General features: G+C 44.3%; 1 protein-coding gene across 3 annotated transcripts in view; it reads left to right on the top strand.

The window, feature by feature from the left end:
* Positions 1-331: 331 nt before the first annotated feature.
* The window catches only part of LOC100765482 (metal transporter CNNM2), a 135,645-nt gene continuing 113,145 nt past the window's right edge, over positions 332-22,831 (top strand). For 2 of the 3 annotated variants that reach the window (XM_027407100.2, XM_027407099.2), the window contains exon 1: positions 338-2,148. In XM_027407100.2, coding sequence (XP_027262901.1) covers positions 528-2,148 — 1,621 coding nt within the window. In that variant the 5' untranslated portion in view covers positions 338-527. Of the gene's footprint in view, positions 2,149-17,565; positions 17,995-22,831 lie in introns of those variants that run through there. The other variant, XM_027407101.2, reaches the window with a different exon arrangement.

Genomic DNA, 22,831 nt, shown 5'->3' with positions numbered 1-22,831 from the left:
CCCCACAGGGAGCGCCGCACCCGCGGAGCGCTCCTTTTCATTGGCCGCCTGGAGGGAGACCACGCCCCTTTCCCTACAGCGCTCGTGTTTGACTGGCTCTTGGGCCCGGGACGGCCACGCCTCCTCCCCTCGCATACACAAGAGTCACGCGCCTTTCAGTTGGAAACTTGGCATGCTGAGCAGGACAGTGGCCCTCGTCTCCCCGCCCACCTCCCGTGCCATTGGTGCGGCACGCCGGCCGCGACCACGCCCCCATTCCAGCCCCCTGGCTGGGAAGGCGGGCCCCCGCCTTTGATTGGCTGACCGAGCTGCCTCTCGCGGGAGCGGCTGGCACTCCCCTCCCTCCCCTCCCTCCTCCCGCGAGCCCGGGGGTTCCTCCGCTGGCTCGGTCCGAGTCCGTGTCATTCAGAGAGGCGGACTGCGGAGCGCCGGGCGCGGACGCGCGGCTGCAGTCCTGCTCGGGCGCCGGTGCCTGCGCTCGCGCCGCCGGGTGGGAAGGATGAAGCCTCAGCTGGAGCAGCCACCCTATGATTGGCTGTGGCGCTTGTGAACCCGAAGTAAAGATGGCGGGCGGGCAGGCAGCCGCTGCACTGCCCACTTGGAAGATGGCGGCGCGCCGCAGCCTCAGTGCCCGCGGCCGGGGGGTCCTGCAGGCAGCAGCGGGCCGGCTGCTGCCGCTGCTACTGCTGAGCTGCTGCTGCGGCGCGGGCGGCTGCGCGGCGGCCGGCGAGAACGAGGAGACCGTGATCATCGGGCTGCGGCTGGAGGACACGAACGACGTGTCGTTCATGGAAGGGGGTGCGCTGCGGGTGAGCGAGCGGACCCGGGTCAAGCTGCGGGTGTACGGGCAGAACATCAACAACGAGACGTGGTCCCGCATCGCCTTCACTGAGCACGAGCGGCGCCGGCACACGCCCGGCGAGCGCGGGCTGGGGGGCCCCGCGCCTCCGGAGCCGGACAGCGGCCCCCAGCGCTGCGGCATCCGCACCTCAGACATCATCATCTTGCCCCACATCATTCTCAACCGCCGCACCTCGGGCATCATCGAGATTGAGATCAAACCGCTGCGCAAGATGGAGAAGAGCAAGTCCTATTACCTGTGCACGTCCCTCTCCACGCCCGCCCTGGGCTCCGGCAGCTCCGGGGCTGCGAGCGGCGCCGTCGGGGGCAAGGGTGGCGCGGGGGTGGCCGGACTCCCGCCTCCCCCGTGGGCCGAGACCACCTGGATCTACCACGACGGCGAGGACACCAAGATGATCGTGGGCGAGGAGAAGAAGTTCCTGCTGCCCTTCTGGCTGCAAGTGATCTTCATCTCGCTGCTGCTGTGCCTGTCAGGCATGTTCAGCGGCCTCAACCTGGGGCTCATGGCTCTGGACCCGATGGAGCTGCGCATCGTGCAAAACTGCGGCACCGAGAAGGAGAAGAATTACGCCAAGCGCATCGAGCCGGTGCGCAGGCAGGGCAACTACCTGCTGTGCTCGCTGCTGCTGGGCAACGTGCTGGTCAACACCACGCTCACCATCCTGCTCGACGACATCGCGGGCTCAGGCCTTGTGGCAGTGGTGGTCTCCACCATCGGCATCGTCATCTTCGGGGAGATCGTGCCCCAAGCCATCTGCTCCCGACACGGCCTGGCCGTGGGGGCCAACACCATCTTCCTCACCAAGTTTTTCATGATGATGACCTTCCCTGCTTCTTACCCGGTTAGCAAACTGCTGGACTGCGTCCTGGGCCAGGAGATAGGCACTGTCTATAACCGGGAAAAACTGCTGGAGATGCTGCGGGTCACTGACCCCTATAACGACCTCGTTAAGGAGGAGCTGAACATCATCCAAGGCGCGCTGGAGCTCCGCACCAAGACGGTAGAGGACGTGATGACTCCCCTCCGGGACTGCTTCATGATCACCGGCGAGGCTATCCTGGACTTCAACACCATGTCCGAAATCATGGAGAGTGGCTACACGCGGATCCCAGTGTTCGAGGGAGAGCGTTCCAACATCGTGGACTTGCTCTTTGTCAAAGACTTGGCCTTCGTGGACCCAGATGACTGCACTCCCTTGAAAACCATCACCAAATTCTACAACCACCCCTTGCACTTTGTTTTCAATGACACCAAGTTGGACGCTATGCTGGAAGAATTTAAGAAAGGTGGGAAATTTGCTTTTTTTTTAATGTTGACGTTTCTCTTTCTGTCTCCATCCTCCTCCCTCCTTGAGTCCTCTACCTCCAGACCAACCCCCCAAGGAGAGTTGACCGGAATTTCTCCTTCTCTTAATTGCACAGTTGAAAGGGTGGCATGGACTTGGGGACGGATTGAACTAGGAAGCACTTACTTGTAGGTTTAAAGGCCCAAGATTGCCATTACTTTTCCACACCATCAAAGCACAGGCTTTGTCATTTCAATTCGGGAAACTCAACCCCCTTGGGGCCTCTGGTCTTGAGGGATCTGCTTCATTCATTGTCTGGGTTCCGAATAGGTAGGTGAACGTACAGGCTGCCTCCCAAGCTGCCCTTCCGTCACATCTCATACAGACGTTTGGAAAGGATTTAAGCAACCTTTAAAAAGCAGTGTAATCCTTTTCCTCTTCCTTAAACATCCACGTTGACAGTCCAAAGATTGGAAGTGTATGTTTGGTGGGTTTCGTCTTGGCTCTCTGGCATCCTGCAGGGTTGATTGAGGTCTTTGAGGGCAGAGCAGGGGTAAAGGAAGTACCCTTAAAAAAAAACAAAAAACCCACTTTGTTTGGATGTGGCTTCTCTAGCTGGAAAAGAGGGCTTTGTTTTGTTTAAAGCAAACTTAGTTATTAACATATAACTTGGAAAGACTAGAGGTAAGTTAGCTTTCTATGTGGCTGTGGCTGTCCTGCTGGCTGCACTGCTGATAGCTATCTGACAGCAGTGAAATCCCCTGAAGCAAGTGTGGTTTGGGTAGAAAGCTTGAACCTGTGACAGTGATGTGAATACCATTCTTAATTATGATTCACGTATTGATTTTTCTTCAGTTTAAAAATGTTCTTTTCATCTCAGTCCCTTGATACATTAGCATGGAGTATGTCTCCCGCTCAGCTCTCCAGGCTCTAGGGTATTAACCGGAAGAGGCCCAGTGGCTGGTGTTGCAGCGTTCACAGCACACCATTTCTTGCATTGCAGTATTGTTCCTCTTATTTTGCCATAAATACGTAAATAGCAACCTGTACTATTATTGAGACTTTGAAAGTTTCCAGTAAGTAGCTAGTGCTGTTAAAACCAAGGGATGCTAGGTTTGTCATTGGTGTTTGGCATGCACCGGCATTGCAATGTGTGGGTAACCTTGCATGACCCAAAAACTAAATTCTCATTCTTCACATGGAATTTCCATCACTAATGGGGTTGCCACCCTGACAGAAGCCATGTGTACCTGGTGACAGCTCACTGGATGAGATCATTTGAACATACAGTGTGTGTGCTTGTCCTCACTCCCTTTTCTTGGATGAATGGTGTCCTTTCTGGAACAGGACCACGTTGCAGTAATTTTCATATAAAAAAAATAGAGCAGAATGTGCTTCAGGGCTTAGTAATTTGCATTTAAAAGCAGGAGGAGACAAAGAAAATGTCCAGTATCTCTAGCTCCGGAGCTTTGGGGTATCGGTTCGCTGCCAAGCTGTTTACTAGAGCACTGAACTAGTGTCCTCCTTCACTCTGCAGCACAGAAAGATGCCGGGGAATGCCTCAGGGTGCCCCTGAAGTCCCAGTGTGGGGGGCAATTTCTTGTGTCCTTGTTTTTGTTCAAAATTTTTGCATATCACCTTGTAGTTGCTAATACTAGGCTGAGTCAGGCATGAGGATGTGTACCTGTGGCTCCAGCTACAGGGGAGGCTGAGGCAGGAGGATTGTTTGAGATTAGAGCTCCATATAGGCCTAGTCCTTCAAAACAAAACAAAACAAAACAAAACAAAACAAAACAAAACAAAACAAAACCCAACAACCACTAGTTTGTGCTCCCTGCTGGAGGCTTTCTTTACTTCTGTATCTTTTTTCTTTTAGAACTTGGTTGTTTACTTCCTACTCTTAATCAAAGTTTAAAAATTTTTATATTATTTTGAAATTTGTTATTGGTTGGCTGTGCCAGTTGTCTGTGGCTGATTTGATTTCTTAATTTTAGGAGAAGCTGTTTTCTCCTCAGAATCACCTCTTCTTGGTACCCCTCTCTTCAGAGTCTGGCCAAGAAGTTTCTATGTAACTGACCCTTTGGAACTCATGACCTCTCCTGCTTCAGTCTTCTAGGTGTTGGGGTCTCGAGTGCTCACCTTGCCACCTGGTTCTCAGTACCTTTTGAAATATGTTCTTTAAAAGATGAAATTATTGGTGTTTTCTTATACGTTCTAGAAAAATAACACATACTACTTCACTTTAGTTCTTATCCAAGGAGATGAGCAGAGTTTGGTTAAGAAGTAGAGCAAATGGGAGCTACATTCAGTCTAGTAACCCATTCTGAAAAGCAAAGACATGGGTGGAAAATGGAAGATTTAAGCCACGGTTTTAAAAGGACAGAATGGCAGCTTGCTGCTTACACAATTCCCTTTGATTGTTTTTAAAAAATGAATTTGGCCAATATAACTTTACAATCACATTAGCTCTGTTTTTTTTTAATCAAAATTATTTATTTAATTTTATGTGATTGTGTATGTGCCTGAGTGTGTGAGTATGTGTACCCAGTACTTGCAGCAGTCAGAGCTGTCAGATCCCTTGGAACTTGTGTGCCACCTGCCCTGTGGTGCTGGGAACCAAACTCAGGTCCTCTGCATGAATAGTAAGTTCATAAGCACTGAGCCATCTCTTTAGCCCTGTTTTTTCTTTTAGAAAAAAAGTTTATGAAACCACAGTCAACTCTCAAACTTTCAAAAAAAAAAAAAAAAAGAAAGAAAAAGAAACACAGAAATCAAAACAATGACATTTATATTTTGATAGCAGTATATTTTGACAAGTTAAAAAATATTTTGTATTAGTAATTTTACCAATTCACAACACTCTTTATACTCTGGAGCAATATATACATTTATATGCTATAAATGTAGTATAAATATTTGGTACATTAACAGAAAGTTATAATTAAATTTACAGGTACTTTTTTTTTCTTTTTTGGTTTTTCGAGACAGGGTTTTTCTGTGTAGCTTTGGAGCCTATCCTGGCACTCACTCTGGAGACCAGGCTGGCCTCGAACTCACAGAGATCCGCCTGCCTCTGCCTCCCGAGTGCTGGGATTAAAGATATACGCCACCAACGCCCGGCAAATTTACGGTACTTTTAAAGCAAGTATTAATATGTTGTCCAGATATTAGCTCTTTTTAATGTATGAGAAATAGTTCACCCGACTTTTTTTTTCGAGACAGGCTTTCTCTGTGGCTTTGGAGGCTGTCTTGGAACTAGCTCTTGTAGACCAGGCTGGCCTCGAACTCATAGAGATCCGCCTGTCTCTGCCTCCTGAGTTCTGGGATTAAAGGCATGTACCACCACTGCTAGTTCACCTAACTTTTGTTTCATGGTTTTCTCGTTCGGATATAACTGTTTTTCTAATGTGTTGAGGATTGAGCTCATGGCCTCCATGGTAGACAAAACCTTTACCAGTGGGCTTGCCCTCAGCTCTGTGAAATAATTTTAAAAAATTAAAGTTTATTTATTTATTTGTGTGTGTGTGTGTGTGTGAGAGAGAGAGAGAGAGAGAGAGTGAGTGTGAGTGTGTGTGTGAGTGTGAGTGTGTGTGTGTGTGGATGTGTGTGTGTGTGTGTGTGTGAGAGAGAGAGAGAGAGAAAGAGAGAGAGAGAGAGAGTGTGTGTGTGTGTGAGTGAGTGTGTGTGTATGTGTGTGTGAGTGTGGATGTGGTGTGTGTGTGTGTGTGTGTGTGTGTGTGTGTGTGTGAATGTGTATGTGGATCAGGGGTCAGGCTTGGCAGCCAGCACCTTTGTCAGCTGAGTCACCTCCCAGCTCCTGCTATCACCCGTTCTCTGTGTTTGTGATAAATAACGCATGGTGTATGGGATGCTCTGAAAACTTTCTTCCTCTTCCTTTTCTCCTCTTATTTCCATTTCTAAAAGAACAGAAAGAGAACAAAACAAACACCCCACAATCCTCCCATAACCCCACACTGGTTAGATCATTAACCCAAATCTCATTGGAAATTCCCGGCACAATCGAGCTGGTCTCGGATGAAGCTTCTCTTGTTGATGTTGATAATCAGTCTGATTTAGTCTTCACCAAGGTGGTGAAAATGAAAGGTTCTGTGATTGGAAAGAGCTGCTGCCGTTGTATAAGCATCTGGGTGTCTCCTTTCTGATGACTGGGACTTTTAAACTCTGCAAGTAACTCTTAGCTTCGCTTGAGTGTGGACGATGGGGATGGCGCTAACTTTATAGTTTGATCATCATGATGGTGATAAAGACAGTTTTGTGCCATTACTGTCTGCCAGGCATAGGGCTAAAGAGCCTCTGTGAAGAACCCTGGTGAAATCTTGTGTCTGAACGGAGTGTTATCCCTATGTTACCAATGACAATTGAGGCTTAGATTGAATGATTTGTCTGAGGTCACATAGTAATTCACTGATTTGGGGTTTTAGCTCAACTCTTGTCTGTGTGACATCAGAATTAGTTGTCTGTTTTTGTTTTTTGTTTGTTTGTTTATTCCATGTGCTAAGCTATACCTCTAGCCCCAGAAGACACTCTCTTAAAATCATTTTCTTATATTAGTTCCAAATACTGATATTTGTGTTATTTTAAATTTGTTTATTTTGACTTTATGTATGAGTATGTATGGGCACTATGCTCATGCCTGGTGCCCAGGGAAGTCAGGAGAGGGCATCAGATCCCCTAGAACTGGAGTTAAGGATGGTTGTGAACCACACATTGGGTGCTGGGAACTGAACCTGGGGTTCGCTGTAAGAGCAGCAAGTGCTCCAAAGCATTGAGTCATCTCTTCAGTCCCAGTGTTTCTGTCCTAATGAGTGTGAGATTTGGGCTTTTGTCAGAACATTGCTTCAGAGCCTTTTGGACAATAGGCCCCTACATGTGTTAATATGAAATGTGTTATTTGTTGCAAGAGTGGGTAGAGTTTGGTGCCCACTTTTTAAATATTGTAATATACCAAAGCTTTTGCTTGTATGACCCCAGTAACCAAGACTTTTTTTTGCAAGAGTTACCCATCCAGTGCTGGGATTACCTTGTGGATGTTTTACATTGACCTGCTCTAGTGTGCTGCTTTACAGCAATTTTCTTTTTATTATTTTACATATATGAGTGTTTTGTCTGCATGTAGGTCAGTGCACACTGCACTTGCATGCCTGGTGCCCAAGGAGGAGCTGAGCCTCTAGGTGGGTGCTGGGAATCTACCCTGGGCCTCTTGAAACAGCAAGTGCTCTTAGCCACTGAGCAAACTCCACACCCACAACTGTTTCCTAATGGTTAAGTTCTGTATCAGTGTGTCACCTGCTTCCTTACCTGTTTCCCTTTGGAGTCACACAATAATCTGTCAAACCCAGTTTTCTGTTTCAATCTTGATTTTATCTTTATTTTTTTGTAGCTGCCATATTAATACTTGGTTGCTAATGGCCATCCTTTTCAAGTCCCTTTTATAGTTGCTTATAAATCTAAATAAGAAAATAAGCTTAGTAAGTCACAACAGAAGATGATGAGAACTCAAGAAAACTGTCTAAAGCAAAACAATGTAGCAGGAAGAAAAACAACAGAAAGCTGCTTGTTTGGTATAGAAAGCCTGTCAGGCTCCTCTTTTACCTGTCATTACCTTCTTATCAAAAGATTGTGGACTCCAGCCACCTGTTTATCTACACCAAGGTGTCTCTGAAGAATTAGTAACCAGTTATTGTTTCCTTCCCTCCTTCCTTCCTTCCCTCCTTCCTTCCTTCCTTCCTTCCTTCCTTCCTTCCTTCCTTCTTTCCTCCCCTTCCTCTCTCCTTCCCTCCCTCCCTCCCTCTCCCTCTCTCTTTCCCTTCCCTTTCTCTTTTTCCCTTCTTTGTAAAAATTACATTCCAGTATTGCAGGACTCATGGTTTTAGGACTTGGTGGGGTTCTTCTCTGCTAATGGTTATTCAGAAACAGGTGACCATCTAAGGTTCTTCAAAGCAAGGGTGCATGTAGAATTTCCATTTAAAACATTAGGTGTGGACTGGGGTGGAAGCTCAGTTGGTACGGTGCTTACCTAGCATGCACAAAACCCTGGTTTCAGTCCCCAGCACTATATAAATTGGGCATGGTGGCACGTATTTTTAGCACTTGGGAGGTGGAGGCAGAAAGGATCAGGAGTTCAAGGCCATCCTTGGCCACTTAGCAAATTTGAGCCCAATCTTGGGTATGTGGACTCTATCTCAAAACAACAACAACAACAAAAAAAAAACCAAACCCATTAGGGTACATAATTCTCTGTTCCTGTAACCCAGCAAGTCTTTCCCTATGACTGTGTTAAGAGTTTCATATGGAAATATTTCCCCCCTCACCAAATTTGATGTTCTAATTGTCTAGGATGTGGGAGGATGCTTTTAAAAAGGTGTGAATGGAATCAGAAGGAATGGATCTGTATGTTGATTGCTGTGATCTTTATTTTGTGTGTGTGTAGTACCATACATTAGGCCATTGTAATGTTGCGTACTTTTCTAATATAACTGAGAAGTCAGACAGAGTAGAATTGGAGTGAGAAGGTGCGCAGCTTGAAGATTTTCTAGTGTAGTGTTTGCGGATGTTTTCGCCAGGTGACAGATGTTTTTTCTAGATGACAAGACTCATTTGGGTCACTAGTTAAGAGTGAGATTCAGAGACTTTGTGACTAGGCTCTGGGGATGGCTGTAGAATCCACCATTGCTAAGCTTTCCTGAGGGTGTTTGTAGGGGAGGGCCTCTGTGGCAAACATAGTTCCTCAACCCCTGAAACAAGGAAAGTAACCCCTGGAAAGGAGGGATGCATTTGGGGCCACGCCCCACTACCTAGGCACATCCGCAGGACCGGAGCTCACATCCCTGAATTCTAGACTGGCATTCTTCCCACACCAAGGGCCAACCCTCCCTTCCCTTATTCAGAGTTAAAGATTAGCCACATCACTGAGAAGTCGAGTTTTCAGGTTTGCCATTGTTTTTTTTATCTTGTGACTTTGATGTCAGTATTCTAGATGTCTCACGCTCAAACAATCGTCAACTCGCATTTTGTTATGTAGATAATAGGTCTGACTGTGCAATCTGACTTTATGTTGTGTTTTACTTTAGCTTAATTGATAGTTGAGGTTTTACTTTATTATGATCAGAGTGGGAGTGTATTGGGGACATGGGTGTTGCTTTGTAGATTGTGCAAAGCTGCCAGTTGTTAAATACAGGTACTCCTTTGATTTAGTGACGTCTTTTCTCTTTTCTCGTTAGCTGGTTTTCTTTTTAGAGTGATAAAGGATGGGTTTGAGTCTGTGAGGTAGCAGTTCCTTGTTTCTTCATTTCTGCTCACAGATATTTCTGTTGAGTTGTTCATCGGGGCTGGGGAGTCCCACCGTGGCAGAGCATGTTCCTGAGTGCATTGAAGCTCGTTCCTCTTCATGATTATTGTATGCACTTTCCTTCCTCCCAGACAGGGTTTCTCTGTGTAGCCCTGGTTGTCCTGGAACTCACTCTGTAGACCAGGCTGGCCTCAAACTCACAGAGATCCACCTGCCTCTGTCTCCCAAATGCTGGGATTAAAGGTGTGCGCCACCACCACCGGCTTCCTTTAAATTTTTGAAATGCACAATATAAGCCAAATTCTGCTAGAACTCATCTTTGACTTTTGGGAGTTTTTGTATAATAGTTCCTAGAGTTGGACAGTAGCTCTGTCTGGGTACAGTCTGGATGAATCAGGCAAGGGCCTTTTTTCTTGGGTTTTGTGGGGGTTCCATATAGTGCTGCCCCCACAAAGGGCCTCAAAATCATTTAGGTCCTGAAACATTCCATACCATTGGGAGGGTTAGTTAATTTTAATGGTTAGGAAATTGTAGACGGAGTTTCTTTTCCACCTGGTCCCACAGACATTTAGCCCCAAATAAACACACAGAGACTTAATATTAAATATAAACTGTTTGGCCAATGGCTTAGGCTTCTTACTAGCTAGATCTCTCTTAATTATTAACCCATCTCTATTAAACTATGTATTGACAGGAGGCTGTGGCTTACCCATAATCTGACTTGTTACTTCTTCAGCAGCATGGCATCTCCCTGGCTGCCTCTGTGCCCTCTCCCCAGAATTCACCTTATCTTGTAGCCTTGCCTATGCTTTCTGCCTGGCTACTGGCCAATCAGTGCTTTATTCATCAACCAATAAGAGAAACATATATACAGAAAGACATCCCCCATCAGGAAATTTAGGTACAACTAAAATATCATCAACCAGGAAACCCCACAAAACATACCGAGGCAACATCATATTTTATGTTTTTATTTGCTGTTGAATTGTTTTAAAATTTATTTGGTGTTTTACCTGCTTGTATGTCTGTGTGAGGGTGTCAGAAGTCCTGGAACTAGAGTTACAGACAGGCATGAGCTGCCATGTGGGTGCTGGGGACTGAACCATGGTCCTCTGGAAGAGCAGCCAGTGAGTGCTCTTAACTGCTGAGCCATCTCTCCAGCCCTGAATTGTTTTAAAATTTGAAGAACAATCACATGTTGTGTATAAAGTGGCATCAAAAGGTTTTTTTTTTTTTTAAGATTTAATTTTTTATTATGTATACGACGTTCTGCTTCCATGTATATCTGCACACCAGAAGAGGGCACCAGATCTCATAATGGATGGTTGTGAGCCACCATGTGGTTGCTGGGAATTGAACTCAGGACCTCTGGAAGAGCAGTCATTGCTCTTACCCTCTGAGCCATCTCTCCAGCCCCGCATCAAAAGGTTTTTAAAAAATATTGTTATATTATTGGCAGTGAACTTTAATTCTATTCTATTGTTTGGTATACAAAGAATATTTATTAAACTTAAATACATAGAAAGGGATCACCGAGATTGTCTACAATTTGAATTAGATAGATGGTATACTATATAGTTACCTATTTTTGTTTTTGTTGAGATGGTGTCTGGCTATGCAAACCAGGCTGGCCTTGAACTTGAAATTCTCCTGCCTTAGCTTCCTGAGTTCTGGGATTATATGTGTGCACACCATGTCCAGCTGCACACAGTTTATTTTAGTATTGTGTTTTCATCATACTTCACTCAGAGCACACAAACAGGAAACCCCAAATGCTGTGAGCACTGAAGGAGCACCACCATGAAGTTCTTTTGTTTGACATCATGTGTACTGACAATTCTAGAACATCTACATTGAGGGGAATTCGGGGTGGCGGGCTTTGGAAGAGGAAGGTAGGGAGCTGACAGCAAGTGACCATTGCGGGCATTTGCTCTTAAGCCAGGTTAGGTGGGAAGGACAGTGGTGGTGCCAGCCACTTCCACATTTTTGATTTTATTTACTTATCTATTTATTTTCTGACTGACATGAGATTTACTAGTAAACATGGCTGATGGGGTGTGAGACTCAGCACAGTGCAAGCCATCAGGAGAGGCCTGGGGGCCACAGCTGGGGATATATTTCACCCCACAGCCCTCAGGGATGAGCTGCTTCTCAGCTACCACTGCTTCAAATTCATCTGCATTGAGTAGTGAAGCCCTACTTTTCTGAGATGTGGATCTTCTGGTGGCCAGGGACCTTGCACTTGGCTCCACACAGAACCTCAGTCACATGTTCCTTACTCCACAGCTTGGTGCAGATGGACCTAACGACCTGCTCAAGTCACATGCCCTGGGGCTTTCCAGTGGCACCTACATACAGAGCTGCCTGGAGTCTAGGTTGGGCATAACATTGAGATGAGATCCCTGCCTATGCAGCAGACAACTCTCCAGGGTGCCTTAGGGGAGCCCATAGGAGCAGCAGAGTGTGTCTGTACCTCCAAGGAGGCCGCCTTTGCAGACTTTGCACACTATCCACCCCCCACCCCTTGGCTTAACTGCCTGGAGCCTTCCCCTGTTTTGTATCTGTGCTGCCACTGAGAATAAATACAGTACTGACTGGCATCTTCATCCTGATGTTCTGTCAGACCGGGGCCAATGATTCTTTTTGATTTGGCATGCTGTGGGAACAATGCCGCTGGTTAACATAGCTAAGAAAAGTAGGCTTCCCTTGCATCTGCTTTGGATGGTAACTTACCTCGTCCATACTAGTAGAACATGGAGGTGTTTTCTGACTCATACAATATGCAGTAAGAACTAATGTGTGCTCAGCAGGGTGGCGCACACCTGAAATCCTGGTGCTTGGGAGGCTGAGGCAGGAGGATGGTCATTTCAAGGCCAGCCTGGGAAACACAGCAAGACCTTGTCTCAGAAAAGAAAAAATAGGTATACATATGTTCCAAACAAGACCTGGGAGTTAATGCCTAGTTAGTTATTTTTATATTATAACAGTACTTTATTGATAATTATATATAGTGGCAAGAACAGATTAAGTTCATGCTATTGTAACAAAATTCCAGAAACTGGGTAATTTGTACATAAAAGGAATCTATTTTTCCTACTTCCTGAGGCTGGCAACTCCAAGATCAGGGATTTGGTGTCTAGTAGAGGCTTTCTTACCTTGTCCTCATGATAGAAAAGTGACAGGGGAAAAAAAAAAGCCTTAGGCTAGTTCCCTCCAGCCTGGTGATAAGGGCCTGAGTCATTCTTGAGGCCACCCTCATGACCTGGCCTGCCCTGAGGGCCCCAGCTCTTAGTACCCCCATGGTGGGGATTAAGTTTCAACATGAATTTTGCATGGGCCAATTCAAGTAGCAGCCCTCAGTCCAGACTGGAGATTGACAGTCAGAGTTTATCATCTTAGAATCTTGTAAGAGACTAATTAGTGTAGCCCCCCTTCTCTTTGATAAAAGTTTTTCTTTCTTTGTTGTCGTTATTGGTATGTGTATGTGTGCCCTGGTGTAAATGTGGCAGTGAGAAAAGCTGGTCCTCTCCTTGCACCATGTGGGTACTGGGGATGGAACTCAGATGGCTTGGTGGCAAGTCCCTTTACCCACTGGCTATCTCAACAGCCCTCATTCAATGTGGTTGAATTCTGGGCCCACTCTTTTCCGGCTGTTTGCTAACTTGACACGATGACTACAATTTATTACATGTTCTAATTTCTCTAAATTACAAGTATGAGGATTACAATGCTCACTTTTTAACTCTAGATGACAGGAAAGGATAACAAAGAGGAAAAAGTCTACAGCATGTTTTCATAGATTTTGAAAGCCCTTGAATGTCCCAGGTTTTAATATAGAAGGAAATTCTCAGATTACCCTGATAAAATGGTCTCAGCATTGATTATATCAAAAGTGTAAAAGCAGTGATGTTAATAAAGCAAGTTTGCGTCACTTAGAACCGTGTGATTGTGACACCTTTGAGAGACATCCAGGAGCCCTAAAACTGGTCATTTGGGTTGGCAGTTTCTTCTCTGAAATCTTTATTCAGTGATTCAAGAAAAGGAAAGGGTCATGCTGGCCTTCATATTCATATCTTTTGTAACATTACCTATGAATGGTGAAATAACCCATGAAGACAGGGCATAGAGGGGAACGTTAAGGGAATTAGAGATGTCAGCTAATTACAATCATTTAATGATAATTTTGAAGGCTGTGTGGGAAATGTAGGGTGATTATTTGTAAGGATTATGATAGACTTGTAAAAATACGCACATGCCTAGACTAGAAGGGAAGGTGAAAAGGGAAAAGTAGTTGGTGGGTGTGGGTGGGGTGATCATAGCTGATCTTTGCAGAAATCTTGTTAACTTTGTACAATGATACAGTTGGAAAAAATTCAGATCTGCTGAGAACGTTGTGTGTCTTGACCTTGGAAAAACTCACCTTTGCTCATGCTAAGGAACTCGGCATTACTTTATTTCCCCTTGGAGCATTTTATGGCTGACACAAGTAGTTCTTTTACAAATTTTAAAAATAGGGATGTAGTTTACCCCTTTAAAGCATATGAGCATGTGAGTTTTAGTGTATTCTCAAGGTTATACAACCACCACTACTGTTCTTTAAAGCATATGAGCATGTGAGTTTTCGTGTATTCTCAAGGTTATACAACCACCACTGCTGTCCTTTCAAAACATTTTCAACCTCCCCTGACAAGAATCCCTACACCTGCAGCAGTCCCTCCCCTCTCCCTGCTCCCACACTCTCTGCTCCCACTGTTTTCTGTTTTCTGTCTCTGTATGACCCTATTCTGGACATTACATGTAAATGAAATGCAGCCTCAAGACTGGCTACCTTTTCTCAGCAGAACTGTATTCATGGTTTATTCGTGATACAGTGTAAATCAACACCTCACTTGTTTTGATGGCCAAATAGCTCATCTTGAATATTTTGTTTTGTTTGCTTGTTTTTTTTTTTTTTTTTTTTTTTTTGGACAGGGTTTCACTGTGTAATCATCCTAGCTGTCCTGGAACTAGCTCTGTAGACCAGGCTGGCCTTGAACTCACAAAGATCTTTCTGCTTCTGCCTCTCGAGGGCTGGGATTAAAGGCGTGCATCACCAAGGCCCAGTTCATTTCAAGGATTTAACACGTCTTGTTCACGCATTTACCTGTGGATTGGCATCTGTGTGGTTTGCGTCTTTTGCCTTACGGATAACGTTGCTGTGAATGTTGGTGCGCAGGTTTTTGTGTGGAAGTAGATTTTCAGTTCTCTTGGGTAACTATGTAGGAGTCATGTGGTTACTCAGTGGTTAACTTTCTGAGAAATTTCTAAGTGACTGTCCTGTTTTATATTCTTACCAGCAATGTATGAAATTCATATCTCCATATCTTCATACTTGTCACACACACACACACACACACACACACACACACACACACACACACACACACTTTATAGACATGCTAGACAATGTGAAGTGGTATTTCCTGTGGCTTTGAGTTGCATCTTTGCAGTTGTAAAGATGCTGAACATCTCTTCTTGGGTTTACAGCCACCACTATATCTTTGGGGGATGACTGTGTAGTTCCTTTGCCCATTTCTTTATTTATATTTTTAAATTGTGTGGTAATGTTTGTGTACACCTGTGTGTGGGTGTGTATATGTAAATGTAGGTGCTCACAGGGGTCAGCATCAGATCCCCTGGAGCTGGAGTAACACGTATGTATTGTTATCTGCTTGACATGGGTGCTGAGAACTGAACTCCAGCTCTCTTGACTGCTGAGCCATCTCCTTTTGAATATTAAGAGCTCTTTTTATATGTGGAATGCTAGGCAGTTGTCAGATATACGATGTGTAACTGTAATCCCATTTTGTGAGTTGCGTTTTTACTTTGGAAATGAAAGTCTTTAATGTTAGTAAAGCCAGTTTGTCATTTCTCTTTGGTTATACTTTTGTGTCATGTCTAATGCATAATTCCCAGATCCACAGTCATGAAGATTTATGCTTATGTTTTCATCTTTGAGTTTTACTGTTTTAGTTCTTACATTCAGGTCTTTAATCTTTCCTGAGTTAATGTACACAGTGTTAGGAAGGGTCAACTTTCATTTTCTTGTGTGAGTATCCAGTTGTCACAATATATTTGTTGAAAAAGACTATTCTTTCTCTATTGAATTGTCTTGACATCCTGTCAAAAATCAGTGGGTCATAAAAATGAAGGCTTTTTTTTCCTGAGCCTTAAATTCCTTTGCTGATATTTGTAGGCTGATACCATACTTTCTTGGTTCATGTAGCATTGTAATGAGTTTTTAAATTGGGAATTATGCACCTCTCAATTTTCATGGGTCAGCTGCCCATTTCTATAAAAAAAAAGTTAGACGTTTGGTAGGGACTTCCTGCTTCATTAGGTCTGTTTGGAGAGTGTTGTAATATTGATAATAGTAAGTCTTCATCCAGGAGTAGGGAATGTCCTCTCACTTATTTAGGTCTTTCTTTTTCTTCAGTGCATTGTTGGTAGTTTTCATTTGTTAAATTTATTCCTAAATATTTGGTTTGTTTTTTATACCACAGCAATGGAATTCCTTTTTAAATTTTATTTTCTAATTGTTCATAGCTATTATATAGAGATACAAGTGGTTTTTGTAAATTGACCTTACATTCTGCAACCTGTTGAACTTATTAGTAACAAATGGCTCTTAAAAATAGAAAAATGTTTTAAAAAAAAACATGCACTCTTGATGTCAGCCTGGTCTACAGAGCAAGTTCCAGGGCAGCCAGGGCTACACAAGAAACCCTGTGTTGAAAAACCAAGAAAATAACCACAACATCAGCAACAAAAAACAACTGTATAAATTTCTTGGCCTGGAGAGATGGCTCAGTGGTTAAGAGTATTGTTGCTCTCACAGAGGATCTGGGTTTGGTTCCTGGCTCCCGTTTGGAGGCTCACAGCCGACTATGACTCCACTTCTAAGGGATCCCGGTATCTCTAGCCTCCTTGAGCACCAGGTATCTATATACATAGATGCAGGCAAACATTCATACGCATAAACATAACACCTTTAAAATAGTTGTGAAAACATCCACATTCCTTGGGGTTATCATATTTACTTTTTCATTAGCCCTGGGGATGTTGCATAGTTGGTAGAGTATGTAACATACATGAAATCTTGGGTTCGATCCCCAGGTTCAAAGTCATCCTTAGCTACATAGCAAGTTTAAGGCCAACCTGAGCTGTGTGTCTGGCTGGAATTAATATTTGCAGGTTTTGTGGTTTTGTAGCAGTGCAGGGATTGTGATGAGTTCAGAAAGCAATCTGGGTAATATCTTAAATTGTTTGACAGTGCCTTCAGAAGGTCGCTCTTCAAAGGTTTTCTTTGCAGGGGCTGGAGGAGGCCAGGCTTTTAGTTAGCACCTTTTAGTGTGCCACCATCCGTTTCCAGGTCACTAGAAAGGAAAATGAATCTCTGTATGCCAGGCCAGCTTTCTCAGAGCTACGTCCCAGCCCTCCCCTCCCCTCCCCTCCCTCCCTCTCTCCCCTATCCTCTCTCTCTCTCTCTCTCTCTCTCCTCTCCTCTCCTCTCTCTCCTCTCCTCTCCTCCTCTCCCTCCCCCCCCTCCTCCCCCTCCTCCCCCCCCCTCTCTCTCCTCTCCTCTTTTCTTTTCTTCCTTCCTTCTTGCCTCCTTCTCTCCTTTTCTCCCTCCCTACCTCCCTCTCTCCCTCCTTCCCCCCTTCCTCCCTCCCTCCCTCCCCCTTCCTTCCTCTCTTTCTTTTAAATGCCAGTGTGTGCAGAGTGGTAATCTGAGAGGGTCAGTGTTTTCCCACACAGCCAAGACAGCTGAGGGTATCTTGTGATCTTCACCTGAGTGTGCAAAGCCTCAGTTTTTCATTTGCCTGTCTGTGATCATAAAGCAATGTGCTTACTTGACTCAGAACCTCCATCCACAGAGTGGCATTTGGGGTTTAGACAGTCCTGAAACTCAGGCAAGACATGGAACTGTTTGAGCAGATTTTATGACAGAAAATTAAGACAAACAGAACAATACAGCGTGCTCTGCCGTCTCTTTTAAGGCACATTTCCTTTTGTCACTGATGGGTGTCCTTGATTTAAAGCTTGTCAGTAATAATGTCTTCTCTATAGGGCTGATCACTGAGCAAAGACCCAGCTTTCCATGCCCTCTTGCGTTGTATGCTGTCACCATCATTATGTCCTTGAAGACTTGGGGTTCTGGAAAACCGGGGAGATACAGTGAAGAGGCCCTCTGCTCTTTGTATGTGAGAAATAAAGGAATTTGGGTTTGGGGGTTGCATCTGATTTCAAAACATGTTCTCAGATGAACAAATCCAGTTTATTTTGAGTTGTTGGTAGCCTGCCTGGAATACAACTTTTTGATGTGATAGCTCTGTTTGATGTGATAGCTCTGATGAAATGAAAGATTGGTGGTGTGTCCCGTGAGCATACTAGTGCAGTCCTGCCGGGGATAGTTGAGATTCTGATAACCAGTGCTTCCATTGGGCTGTGGAAGTGACCACTGCAAACCCAATAAGACTGTCAAAAGGACACAAAAGAATAAAAGCTGTGCTCTGGAACCCTGTGCTTGAAGTGTACATAGAAGTTTCTAGACTGTCTTATGCTGATTACTAAAATAAAACTTTGTAACTTTGGTAAGGATTACATATTAGTTTAGTTCTATAAAATTTTGTATGGTCTCAGATAAACAACATGATTTTTTTTCTGACTCATGTACAAACTTTCTAATAATTGCAGTCACACCACATAAAACGTTGTGGTCAGTGTTAAACAACATAGGATGGTGGTCCCATCAGATTATAGTGCAGTGGGAAAACTCCTATTGCTGCTTCAGTTGTGAGGTTGAGGTGGAGCACGTTAGCTGTGTGTCTGTGGCAATGGTGTCTAATGCACCCATTGCACTGCCATTCATAGGACGTGGAGGGCATAGAATGTATAGCACAGGTCTGGTCACGGGTGACTATGGCATTGGCTTTTGTATTTATTATATTATACTTTACTCTTACTATATATTGTATCTACCACTCTTTTAGAGTGTATTCTTTTTTCCCCCCAAAAGAGGGTTTCTTTGTGTAGCCCTGACTGTCACAGGACTCAGTTCATAGACTAGCTGGGCTTGAACTCAGAAACCTTCCTGCCTCTATGGGGACTAAAGGCATGCACCACCACCACTGCCCAGCTACTAGAGTGTATTCTTCCTTGTGAAACAATACAACATAAAGTGTTCTGCTGTCAGCAGCCTCTCTCATCTCATATTTACTGCTGCTCTGGGATGCATTATGCTTTCTTCATAACTTTGATGAGATCTGTTCTTTGGCAAATTCACACATGTATATAATACATTGTAGCTGTTCCCCACCCTTCTCTCGGTAAGACTCTTTTTCTCATTTATATCTTTTATTTTGTGACCCCCTGAATTTAGCCAGGGTTATCTGTGTGACAGTGGGTTTGAAGCTTTTCATTGAAGCCCAGTGGCTTCATCAGTGACACTCAACTGAAGACAATGCTTGTCCCTCCCCAGAATTCATCAGTAGCCACTAGTTTAGCAAGGTTTGATTTAATCTTGCTTGTTCATGACCCAAAAAGCAATGACATACTCTCTCTCTCTCTCTCTCTCTCTCTCTCTCTCTCTCTCTCTCTCTCTGTGTGTGTGTGTGTGTGTGTGTTTGCCTGTGTATATACCATATATATCCCTGTTGTGTCTTATTCAGGACACAACATAATGACATATTTTTTTTTTTGCATAATGACAAAATCACCTAAGGATGTGATTTTTTTTTTTAGGAATGTGTTTTTTACAGGACAAGTAAGCTGTCATGTAGTGTCTTTTACTAAAGTCTGTCTTAAAATAATGCAAGATGATGACAAATAGACTTGCTCTCTATTCTGTTAGCTAACTTAAGGAAAACAAGCATTTTAGGAAGAGAAGCTGATGTTTGCTTTGCTGACAGACAGCTTTGCACCATGTGTATTGCACAAACAAACATTATTTACTCCATTCCTGGATATTTAAAAGTATCCACCAGGTTTGACCTGATTACTGGGTGGGGAAGTCCACTAGTTAGTACAGACCTCCTAGCAGCATCTGTGCCTTCCTCTGGAGCAGGAATGGGCTGGGATGTTTCTCCATGCTGGAGGACGCATCGGTCCTCTGAGGGACCACAGAGGCAAACATGCTGGCAGAGCAGCCTTAACTGGTTTAAGATGGCTTAGCTCCCATTAGCTAAACATCCAACAAGTCAGCAGGTCATGCTCGCTCTGTGACCTCAGAAGGCCACTCTCCAAGCTAGATCTTAGAGAAGGTGTGAAGGTTTGCTGTTCTTTCCACAAATGGCAGCAATGTCCCTTTCCTACATTCATATCACCCATCCTGGTAGCTCGAGGCCCAGCCATACTGAATGTTATAAATATTTCCATAAGGGTTATGTGGTCCCGCCACCTGTTCAAAGGTAAATGGAGGTATTTCTAGCAGAGTTCCGGATTGCGGGCAATCATTACCTACTTTTCCTTCTTCTTCTTCTTCTTCTTCTTCTTCTTCTTCTTCTTCTTCTTCTTTTTTTTTCTAAACTACAAGATTTCTTAAGGAAAATAGCTAGTGACTTCCTTCTCTTGCTGCAGCTTCAGCTTGAGTTCTCAACAATCTGGCTTCAGACAGTCTTAGCCAATGATGTCACTGGCGTCTTGGTTGTCACCCTCCCCAGCTGTTCTGGCTCCTTCGCTGAGGTTGGCAGTAGCTGTGGACCACTCTCCTCTCCAGCATGGCTCTCACTGAGCCTCTGTTCTCCTCCAGCCTCCCTCTCTCTCTCTCTCTCTCTCTCTCTCTCTCTCTCTCTCTCTCTTGAATTTCTCCTCCATTCCTAAGGCAGCCTTTCCTGAGATCTTTGTCCTTGTTGCTCCCTTTCATGGACTTTCTTTGATTCAGTCCGTAAGCTTTATTGAGTGGTGTTCTAGTAAAGAACTGTGGGCCATATGCAGTTTAATCAGACCCATTTTCTGTTCTGTAATGTGTTATACACATCAACTGTTTCCCTCCTCGTGTCTTGTTAGTGATTTGCTTTTGAAATGCTCTTTAAGTTGTTGGGTTCTTTTTTTTTTTTTTTCCCACTGCTACCACCCAGGCCCTTGGGGTTCTTTTATTTTATTTGTGCCTGCCATGCTCTTTATGCTCCATAAGTGCATTTTATCTTCAAGTTAAATTAATGTTGCTTTTTTTTCTTCTGTATTTTGCCACAGCGTCTTGCAGTGTAGCTCAGGTTGACCTTAAATTAATGAAGTTCTTGCCTCTACCTCCCAAAGGCTGAGATTATAGGTGTGTGTCTGTTTGTTCAGTTCATTAGTCTGTTTAAAATGAATTGGTGAGGGTTTCTCTCTCTCCCCCTCCCTCCCCCGTTCTCCCCCTTTTGCTATCTCACAACTTCTGAGCTGTTCTCCTTTGCTTTGTTTCAGGAAGCCTGCCTCAGCCAGGATCACCACCCTTGAATGTAGCATTGTACCAGACGGTGAAAAGCCTCCTCTCTTTACAGTAATGACAGTAACTTTTTCAGATATCAAATGACCAAGATAGAGAAAAGTAATGCAGAGCTGTTGTAGGCCCGTGAGGTGCAGACCCCTGTGGCTCCCTCCTTACTTTTACATATGACTCTCTGCTCCTGCACCCTGGCCTTCCTGCTTTTTTTTTCTTTCCTAGGTCAGGTTTTTACTCAGAGGCCACCTTAATATAAGGCTGTGACATTGACATCTAAAATTTCAGTCCTTTCCCAAAACACTCATCTGTCACTGTCCTTTTTATTTTGTCTCTTTGCACACAAAGACCTGGCACGTAGGGAAGGAAATGTTGAGGGGATGTTATTGGCATTCGGTGTGATTCGAGAGCTTTTGTAACATCAAGGCTAGTGGTATAATTGTCCAGAAGGTAATGGCCGCATGTTTAGGAACCAGAAACTTTCTTCTGTATCTTTTCCCTCTGAGGTTCACTCCAGGTATCTGTGATCTCAGAAACCAGTTAGCAACTGGAAACACACAGTGCTCATCCAAACATCTTTTAATTATTTAAGAAAATTAAGGCAAAGTATCCATAACATCGCGTTTTCCATATTAGGTGTGCAGGTCACGAATGTTAAAAACTTTACAAGGCTTTGCAGCCCTTGTGAAACCTTAAAGAATCTTGCCAAGTGCAGACTGCATGCCCATTGGACGCTGAGTTGCTGTTCCATGCCATCAATCCCCAGCCTCTGAAAACCGCTTTTCTACTTTCAGTGTCTTTGTTCTTGGATTTGCTTTGAGACAGGGTCTTACTATATAGATTTGACTGGCCTGGAACTTGCTATGTAGTCCAGGCTAGCCTAGACCCACCTGTCTCTGTCTGGGATTAAATGCACGTGCCTCTATGCCCCGTCCTGCCTTCTGTCTCTGATTGTAACCATTCTAGGGATCTTACAAGTGGCACTATAAAGTATTTGTCCCTTTGTATGTGACTTATTCCACATGTCCTTGAAGTTCATCCTGTTATGGCATGTGTCAAAATTGACTGAAAAATATTTTGTTTCACGTCTATAACAGGTTTGGTGTATCTGCTTGTCTTTGATGGGCACTGGGTCACTTCTGCTGTGTACATGAACACAGGTATTCAAATACTTGATCCTCCATTTTCAGTTCCTGAGATACACACCCAGATGTGAAATTGTTGGATTATAATGATGAATTCTATTCTGTATGTAATTGTTACACACACACACACACACACACACACACACACACACACACAGTCTTACCATGGAACTCTGGCTGGCCTGGAACTGGCTATATAGATCAGGCTGGTCTCAAACCCACAGAGATCCTCCTACCTCTGCCTTCTGGGCACTGGTATTAAAGGCGTGTGCCACCTCACCCGGCTTAAATATATATTTAATCCATATTTAGTGTCTTTGAGGCACACGTGGAGATCAGTGGACAACTCAAGGGAGTCTATTATTTTCTTCTACCACAAGGGGCTTGGGCCTCAAATGCAGGATGCCAGGTTTGACAGCAAGCACTGTTACCCAGCGAGCCATCTTGTTGGCCTTAGTTTTTTTTTTTTTTTTTTTTTTTTAAAGATTTATTTATTTTATGTGTATGTGTTTGCCTTTGTGAGTTTCTGTGACCACGTATGTGTAGAAGCCCTTAGAGGCCGGGAGAGGGGTGAGATTTCCCAGGAACTAGAGTTACAGGTGGCTGTGAACTGTCATGTAGATTCTTGGAACCAAACCTCTGCAAAAGCATTAGGCACTTTCAATGGCTGAGCCATATCTCCAGTCTCACTAAATATTTTAATAGCTGTGTGTGTGTGTGTGTGTGTAAAACAGGAACTGGAGAGATGGCTCCATAGTTAAGAGCATTA

Source organism: Cricetulus griseus, chromosome 3 (genome assembly GCF_003668045.3).
Source record: "Cricetulus griseus strain 17A/GY chromosome 3, alternate assembly CriGri-PICRH-1.0, whole genome shotgun sequence".
Lineage (NCBI taxonomy): Eukaryota > Metazoa > Chordata > Mammalia > Rodentia > Cricetidae > Cricetulus > Cricetulus griseus.
The sequence above is the reverse complement of the archived record's forward strand: the minus strand, read 5'-3'. Positions and strand labels throughout refer to the sequence as shown.